This window comes from Etheostoma spectabile, unplaced genomic scaffold (assembly GCF_008692095.1).
Source record: "Etheostoma spectabile isolate EspeVRDwgs_2016 unplaced genomic scaffold, UIUC_Espe_1.0 scaffold00002527, whole genome shotgun sequence".
NCBI lineage: Eukaryota > Metazoa > Chordata > Actinopteri > Perciformes > Percidae > Etheostoma > Etheostoma spectabile.
Genome location: NW_022602908.1, coordinates 16,972 through 26,032, shown reverse-complemented (window position 1 = coordinate 26,032; position 9,061 = coordinate 16,972). Strand labels below are relative to the sequence as shown.

Sequence of the window (9,061 nt, the reverse complement as noted above, 5' to 3'; positions counted from 1 at the left end):
AGCACCAAGGAAATCCTCAGCACTGCCTGGGTCCTCAAAAAGTGTTCACTTCAGACCCGCGGGACAGGCTTTAGTTTAGCCGGGTAATCAGGAACGGGATGAAACCTTGTTTCCTCGCTGTTTCCATGTTTTTGGGAAAGTGCGCGGCGTCGTTTGAAGGTGTAGTTGCTGTAGTCAGCGGCGAAGCGAATCTCTTTGCCGCCGGCCTCTATCCGATGGCCTCTAGCTGCCTTCAAGATGCGGTCCCGGTCCGTGTAGCGTAGCATCTTGCAGATCAGGGTGCGGGATCCAGTATCGCGCTCCGGCCTATACGATGTGCCCGCATCACCTCCATCTTTCCGTCGTTAAGTACAGGAAACCATGTAATGAGCGAAGATGAAACAAATTTCGTTGCGTCTCCTTTTTCAACTGTTTCTGGCAAGTTGATAATACGAACATTATCCCTGCGGGACCTGTCCTCAAGCTCTGCCATGTGTGCTTCCAGTTTGGAGCATACTGTTCGGAAAGACTTCTCATGTTTAACCAGCTGGGTGGAGAGATCTTTATAGTCCTTTTTCAGCTTCCTAATATCAGTTGTATTCGTCGTTACCTCCGTTTTTATGTTATCCAGCCGTACTTCAAACTTTCCAAACTGATTCTCGATGAAGGTTTGCTGCTCTTTCATCGCGGGAGCTAACAAGGTCAATATAGCCTGGCGGAATGACTCAAAACCTTCGTCGTCTTTCAGAGGGTCCAACCCGACTTTGCTTCTCAAACCTTCAGCCATTGCATACACAGGGCTTAGGACACTCAAATCGAGGAGTTGTTAAGTTAGGAATACAACATAAATGGATAGTTATATGAAAATAGGGGGCGAGGAGGCCAGAGCAACCGCGCTACGCAGCCATCTTGTCTGCAGGTCACGTGCACCACTCCAGATCCACAAAACACATGTAGACTGGTTGGGCGTACTGCCGTCAATGACAATAGGCAGTATCTAACTCTATCTGGAAAGGAAAACAGCCATGACTGGTGATGTCTAGTGAGAAGGAAAGAGGATGGTGGCCTCTGAGTTCACAACTTCAAACATTTTTTTTGGTCCGTCATATCGAGGCCCCTCCTCACTGGGTTTAACCCAGATGTGTCTGTTTTCTGGCGTACCTTAGAAAGTGCTATGACAGAGCCTTGGTCACTCGATGACGTTTGTTTTGCCAAAATGTCTAAAAAAACAGTGCCAGCTATGCTTTGGACCCATTATCTCACATCTGAAACACACTGTAACTGTAACAGCTTGAAACTGGCTAACTTGTTCCCCTTTATTCAAAAACATAGCACTCCTGACTGGGGGGAGGCCGATAACAGACCAACAATGGGAACAAAGGGCTCTTCATTGTCTTAAAGACATTTTTAGCGACGTTGGTTTATTGCCTTTTTCTGACTTGAAGAGGACATTCAATCTACCACGTTCCTCTTTCTTATTTTACCTTCAATTGAGCAAGGCAAGGTAGGCAAAATCAGTTAAAAAAGTTAAAAAAATAAAAACCAATAAAACACATGAATAAACAGTTAAAAATAAAAACCATTAAGATGTATAAAACACAAGAATAAAAGTTACAGTGCAGCATAAGAAATTAAACATTAAAGAAATGAAAAGTCATAATTAAGATCGGCACTCAAGGCGTACGGTGTCCCTTGGCAGAGGCCGTTGCCCATCCCAGAGATATCTGGCTGCTCTGCCCTTCCTATTGAGAGGATCTGGGCACGCGATTGCCCAGGCCTGGGTATCGATCTCGACTGGCATGATGTATGGTCTAACGTTCCAGATGTATCTCGCAATCCAGACCATCAGCAGATTCAATATAATTTCATTCATAGGACATATCTCACTTTCGAATTTCTCTTAAAACTTTCACCTTTCTGACTTTAGATTAACTTCTTTTTAGTTGATGAAAAACAAACCACTCGTGTTTGGTCTCACCATAAAGTCCCACCTTGACCCGGGGCTTATTGACTTGTGTTGACTTAAGCTTTTTATGTTTTTGACACTTGTGTTTGATCAGTTAAATCACATGTATTCAGGGCATCAGCTGTGGATATTTAACCGAGGCAGAGATCAGACTGACATCCAGACGGACGAGGAACAAGGAACGAGACTACTCCACTACTTCACCTGAGGTGAGTCCCGTTTGTCTCTCTGTGTTTCAATAGAACAGAAAAGGACATTTAAAGGTTTCAAATTTCAGTTTAAAGATCTCAACAATGTGAGCTGCTCTCAGAGCTTCATCAGGCATAAAAACCAAAAACCACATGCACTTTGAATCAACTAAAAGACTTCAGAGGACATGAGGGGGATTCCTGGTTCAAAATCAATTTATAATCATATCTGTCACTTATTGTCTGTAAAAACTAGCAGAATTTGATTCAAAGATGACTTTCTTGTCTGTTAAGGTGGGGTAAGTTCCTAGTGATACTGATTTAGTGGCCAGTTAGTCTCTCTCAGCCTTCAGAACTATAACCACTTCAGTGTTATCCTGGTTGAGTTGTTTATGCATATTCTGTATATGTATAATTGCTCCTGTGGGTCATTAGATTATATTCCAGCTGCAGAGAGCTGTGAGAGCCCTGAACCATGCGTCCCGTTGTGGTTACTGCCATCCTTCTTCTGGGGGTGCTGATGTTCATGTCGGACTCTGCAGCCGGTAAGAACACACAGTCACTAAATAATCAGTCTACACAGACAACAGGAACAAGACGTGGCTGGGTTGGTTCAGTGGGTAAAGCAGGTGCACATACTGAGAGGCTTATACCTTGACACAGAGTTCAGGGTTCAAGTACGACCTGAGACAATTTCCTGCCGGTCTTCCCTCTCTCTCGCCTAGCTCACTTATTCTCCATTAAAGGCAGAAAATAAAATAATCTTAAAAAAAGACTACAGGAACAAAAAAAGGACAAAACTTCTTCTTTCTCTGATACAGGGGATCTTGCACAAGTGTGTAAGACCATATATCCGGTCACACCGTGTAAAAACAAGAAACTCGGTGAAGGCTGGTTCCAGATGGGTAGCAACCGCTGTGTGAAGGCGTTCTACAATACTCAGCATTTGGGCCATTCTGATGCAGAGGTGATGAAACACACACATCTGACTTCAGACAGTAAATGTGACCTCATCCTGTTCAGACAGTCTTTCAAGTTCAGCAAAAGACGTGAGGAAAGAGGACTTGAGAACAAGATTTTTTTTTTGACTTGTGAAGTTTAATAGTATATTCTTTATGTATATTCTGATTACTGAGGTACAGCTATGGAGGGTCATCTGACCCAGTATTTAAAATTAAAAGAAAAATAACAAATACATTGATATTTTTGGCAATGTAATGATGAAAGGTGAAATGTATTTTTGAAATAAAAAGCGTCAATTGAAATGTGTAATATTGAAAGAAAAAAACATAAGAACGTTTAAAAGAGAACGTTTTTCATTAAGATATAAAGCCTTATTTTACCTCCCTCTGGTTTGCATGTATTGTTCTCCAATTAAACATTTTATGAAGGTAGTCATGTGTTTTCTGTCAACTCAGAGCAGAGGTTAGGCAATGTGAACAGGCTTCGTGATGGAGGACCGGATCAATTTCCGGGTTGAGCGAGGATAGATCAAACACGCAAATTAACGTGACAAATGATGAATTATCAGTGAAAACTAATTCTCCTGATTTTTGTTCATTTCAGATGACTTGTAGAAAATTCCCAAATGGCCATCTGGTATCGATCCACAATGACGCGGAGGTGAATCAAGTCCAATGTGCCATGTATAAAGCAACCACCGGAAAAGCTCACTACTGGATCGGAGCCTTCCTTATTGATGTAAGCAGTAAATGTTTCTGTTGGTGAAGCCCTATTTAGCCCTAGTTCACACCTTCTCATGAACAGGTTTGTATGATATTGCTCAAAATAATGCACAATTCATATAATATGCTAAAAAGGTATGGTGTATTTACTAAAAAGGTATGGTGTATTTACTAAAAAGGTATGGTGTATTTATGACCTCACAGAGCTCTGTGAGGTCATAAACACCCGTTTCCAGGATGAAAGTCTTAACTTCTCCTGGACACAAACACGGCTCCCCCGGTTGAAAGCCCTGTGTATAAACTTTGAGATGGCAATATAAAAAATGCATTTGGATGCAAAAAATTCCAGATATTTTCTACTTATTGTATTTCTTTACTTCAAGTAATGTGTGCTTTGATTTCAACTAAACCACAAATAGTACATCTATGTCTTCCCTTTAATAAATGTAAAATCAGAGAGATAAGATATGCATTATTTCATTAGAAAAAACATATCCTACCTTTAATAGTTGAGAAAATGTTCAGTTCAAACCTGTCAGCCAACAAATAAACGTTGGTAGTTGGAAGCAGGTAATTGGTGGCAGAGTGGAAAGTTAATCTGATGGTAATTGGCCATTTGGCCAAGTAGTAAACCTCAGGCAACCATTTGTTTTCCGTTTGTCTTTTAGGAGGGTGATTTTTACAAACACAATTATCGTTTTGTTTGGACGGATGGCAGTAGTTTTGGTTACACCAACTGGGCTCGTGGCCAGCCTGACAATGCTTGGCGCAGAGAGCACTGCGTTGAGATGAACTATTGGGGTAAGTAAATCAATGGTTTAGGAGGAGAGGTAGTAGGTTATAAGAAAGAAATTTATTTATTTATTAATTTTACCTCAGACAAGATAAGAGAGGCTATGGTGAAGGAGTGTAATTATTAAAGCAGCACAACAAACGGGTCAAAGTAGAGGGGTATGAACGAAGAACAGGACCCTCATTTTTAACTGCATATGATCTTTTCTACTCATAGAATTTGACTAATCTATTTCTTTGTGTGATTGAGAGTTTGGGAACATTTAAAACTTCTCCAGACCATGAAGACCAACAAACCCTATAGAGGATGTGCTGCCTACTGACACTGGTTAACATGTTTCTTTCAGACTGGGGACTCTGGAACGATGCGAACTGTAATGAGGCTAAGCCCTACGTGTGTGCAGTGAATGTCTAGTGGTTCAGAGAGAAACTGAAGAGCAGCAGTTGGACCAGTCTGCTTCAACTGGAGCCACTGCAAACTTTTACATTTACTGCAATAAATATTCAGCATCAGAAAACTTGTTGATGATCCCTGTTTCTTTTCCTGTTTGTCACTGAACTATCTGTCCTCATGTCATCTACCCGGATGGGTAACACTTTATAATAACCATCATTTATAGATGGTAAATTGATTGTTAATTAATCTTTAGTTAATTGTCATTTAACTTTTAGGAAACAGTCAGTTTACTGTTAACAAACAATTAAATTATAATTAATAATGATTACTAATTGTTAATAGTAATTTGTTAAGGGTTACTAGTTGTTCTGTAAACCGTCTACTAACAGTGTCTGGATGGTTATTATAAAGTTGCAACAGATGACTTTATTACCTTGTTAAACAGTTAATAAATACTTTATAAACCATCTATAAACATTATTTAGATAGATAATTAATACTTTGTTAAGGGTTACCAGTTGGTCTGTAAACCGTCTATAAACAGTGTCTGGATGGTTATTATAAAGTCGCAACAGATTACTATAATACCTTGTTAAATAGTTAATAAATTCTTTAAAAAATAATCTATAAACATTATTTAGATTATTAATTTGTTAAGGGTTGGTCTGGATGGTTATTATAAAGTTGCGACTGATGTTTTTCATAGTTATTAGTAAGTGCTTTGTAAGGCAATGAGACATTTTTTGCCCTTCATTAAATTATATACCAAAAACATATATATATATAAGTTAAAAATCCACCTGCAAGTCAGGGTGGGATGTAAAAAAAACTCACAAAATTACTAGTAAAACCTTTATTACAAAAATTGTAATCAAAGTTACTTACTGAAACTTTACATTTTTCTAAACATCAAATAAAGGGCTATCCGTATGTTTTCCATACTTGTATTGAAAAAAAGTGTTATTGGTGCTCCTCTAATTTTACAGTGTGGTCAAAAATTTAAAAAGAACGATGACTATACATGAAAAATAAATGAACATGCACAAACCTTTACATTACACAGTCCTTTTTGAACATTACAATTTCAAAATCCCTCCAGTCAGCTTCCCAACCGATTACTTCTGCTCCCTCTTATTGTTAATATTTATTATTGAAGGGTATGAGCTTACCCGCCGCTGTATTTTTAGCTATATCGGCCCTTACTTGTGGATCGTTGTTAATGATGTCTTCACATCTGCTTAGGAAGTCAGCTATCTTATGTAGTTTGTTGTATCCTGCCATTAGTTCTTCAAACTTTTGAGGGGAAGATATGGCAAGCTCTGCAGTCGCCGCTTTAGACCTCACTGTCAGCTCTGTCACTCCAGCATGTGCACATGCTTCTCCCAACATAATGCCATGGTTGTATGCCCTCAACACCCTCTTGTATCTTTTGATGATCTCTATTGGGCGTCTGACTGCAAAAGTAGACAACAGTTCATAAAGATAAACTTGTCAATCATTTGACTACTTAAAATAAGTATACAGCATAAATTGGGGTTGTATCTCTATGACAAAACGAGAAAACAGTTAACCCTGTAAACATTTGATAGGATTATACTATAAAACCTAAATATTGGCACAAACTCTTAAACATAAATAATGACACAACTAATAACTTGCCATATGAAATTCTCCTTCAACAGATGTGACTGATGTCTTTAACCATCTCAAGTATTTGTAGTTCACTTTTAAAGCAAAATAATATATTATCTCCTGGTTAGGCTTCTTTGGGAAGAATTTATTGAAAAAAATAAAGCTCCTTTCACCCAGTGATCATATAAATATAAATATATATATATATATATATATATATATATATATATATATATATATATATATATATATATATATATATATATATATATCAGTCTCTATAATAAATGCAGATTATAGGCAAACTAAAAGATTCCTGGGAACAAGTTGGACTGGTTCTGACGTCTCTCTGACTCTGAAGTTATGAAGATGTCACGGCGTCATCGGATCAAATGCACATCAACACCAGAAATTCATACGTTGTAGAATTATTCTATTAATGTCAACAAGTAACACAGATGTAGAGGAAAGACATCCCTTTATACGTATATCCGGTGAGGGGAAATTTACATAGGAATTACATTACTTACGTTACTGTATTGAGCAGTTTGGTTGTGTGTTTTTCAAGTAGTTTTTAAAATGTACTTGATTTTAAAGCCCATGTTGCAGGTTTAATTTTCCAACGAATTTGCACTTATTGATTGTTGGTAATAAACATTCAAACTGTTATCCACTGTATATGATATTGAAAAGTATCACATAACATAAAATAACACGAAAAAGTAGGTCCTATTTTACAGTGGTTTGCTTTTCTCCCACAATGCATTGCATGACGTCACACAAGGGAGGTGATAGGCCAGCCAGCTTAGAGAGACCATTGAGTTACGAGAGAGATAGAAGACAACAGTGTAAGAAAGGAGTGTTCAGCAACAGATTATAGATAATACATACATATACATAGATAGCCTATATTATATATATAGCTAGACATATAGATAGATAGACAGTATTGATACATATATTTAAATAGAGAGAGATAGATAGCTATAGCTAGCATACCGGTATAGCTAGCGAGCTAGCTAGCTGTAGGTTAACTAGCTAGGTAGGAAGGTGGGTACAATTTGTCCGTGTAAGGTGGGCCGATTTTTCAAAGACGGACCTAACCAAGAATTCAAAGATCTGAAAGTGAAACACTTAGAACGCTTAGACGGGGGATGTTGTTTGGCTTTTCACAAGTTTAGATCTAGCTGACGCTACGCCGCAAGACGTTAGCACAACAGCGTTAGCCTAGCCTGCTAGGTAAATATTACGACTGCCTTTGGTGTTGCCTATGTACGCGTCCATGTTGTCAACATCATACATGCGGCATTAGTGCACCTTTTGTACCATAGTTGTATTGAATGGAATATTAAGCATCGCTCCAACAAGATGGGTGGGTTTTTGTTACATTACACACAAAGCTAACTTGCTATAGTTAGCCTGTACGGATACTAGCGGGTTAACGTTGTGTAGCCAGCAACTTCGGCAGTAGAGTTTCGGTAAGCTAACCACGACAGCGTTGTCGCCCACAATCAACCTGCAGTGAGGTTTGAAATGGAGACACGCATATCGTTTATTTCCCCTGAGATCCTGGACATAATTTTCATTTATGATGTTAAAAATAAATGAAGAGTAGCCCGAGTGTGAGCGGTATGAGCTTCCCGACCAGAGGCTCACTCGCCTACAGCACCCGCTCTGGTGGCAGTAGCTCAGTCCGTAGGGAGTTGGGTTGGGAACCAGAGGGTCATTGTTTCAAATCCCCGTATAGACCCAAAAAGTTGGGAGCGTGGATTGGTGGCTGGAGAGATGCCAGTTCACCTCCTGGGCACTGCCAGGTGCTCTTGAGCAAGGCACCGTACCCCCCCGGCTGCTCAGGGCGCTGGTTTAGCTGGCAGCCCACTCACTCTGACATCTCTCCATGTATAGGTCCTGAGCATGTGTGTGTATTTCAGGCCTGTGTGTGAGTACTAACAAAAAGTGTGTACACAGAGTGTAGTGCAGTAATTTCCCCATTGGGGACTAATAAACAAATTATCTTATCTTATCTCCACCGCAGCTTCACCACCACACACACAGCACCGGCCAAACAGCGACACGTTTTCACCGGAGGAAGAGGTAAACACTTAGAAATAACACTCGGGGATGCCTTCTATTACTATATCTTGATAAGTGTACCAGTACTTATCTGAACTAACAACATTATCATTGTCACTAGATCGAAAGAAAACGTTGACGTTCACTCGCTGCTATTCACTGACAGTAAAAAGTAAAGTCATCGTATCCACTGCTGCGTTGCTAAATGAAGGAGACTTCCCCACAATCTTGACAATTCCTCATTTGCCCTCTCACGTCTGTCAGGTTTGTGATTATACAGCTGCTGGCCTTTCCTCCTCTTCCTCATCCCAGTCAGTCTCTGTAGTTCTAGTGCCAGGCTGAGACTTCT

At 39.5% G+C, this 9,061-nt stretch overlaps 1 protein-coding gene across 2 annotated transcripts; it reads left to right on the top strand.

Moving 5' to 3' along the window:
* Positions 1-2,025: 2,025 nt before the first annotated feature.
* Positions 2,026-5,129, top strand: LOC116675947 (C-type lectin BfL-1). Of its 2 annotated transcripts, none has more exons than XM_032507412.1 (6): positions 2,026-2,154; positions 2,581-2,678; positions 2,955-3,100; positions 3,700-3,834; positions 4,487-4,619; positions 4,958-5,129. In XM_032507412.1, exons 2-6 carry the CDS (start codon positions 2,609-2,611, stop codon positions 5,023-5,025), a joined length of 552 nt encoding a protein of 183 aa, XP_032363303.1. In that variant the 5' UTR covers positions 2,026-2,154; positions 2,581-2,608; the 3' UTR covers positions 5,026-5,129. The 2 variants fall into 2 exon arrangements, with proteins under 2 accessions (XP_032363303.1, XP_032363302.1); XM_032507411.1 differs by having other exon boundaries at positions 2,034-2,154; positions 2,569-2,678.
* The last annotated feature ends 3,932 nt before the right edge of the window (positions 5,130-9,061 follow it).

Coding starts and splice junctions, on each gene's coding strand:
- LOC116675947 (XM_032507412.1), top strand. CDS start 2,609: ATGCGTCCCGTTGTGGTTACTGCCATCCTTCTTCTGGGGGTGCTGATG. Junction 3,101..3,699: donor TGGGCCATTCTGATGCAGAG/GTGATGAAACAC, acceptor TGTTCATTTCAG/ATGACTTGTAGAAAATTCCC. Junction 4,620..4,957: donor CGTTGAGATGAACTATTGGG/GTAAGTAAATCA, acceptor TGTTTCTTTCAG/ACTGGGGACTCTGGAACGAT.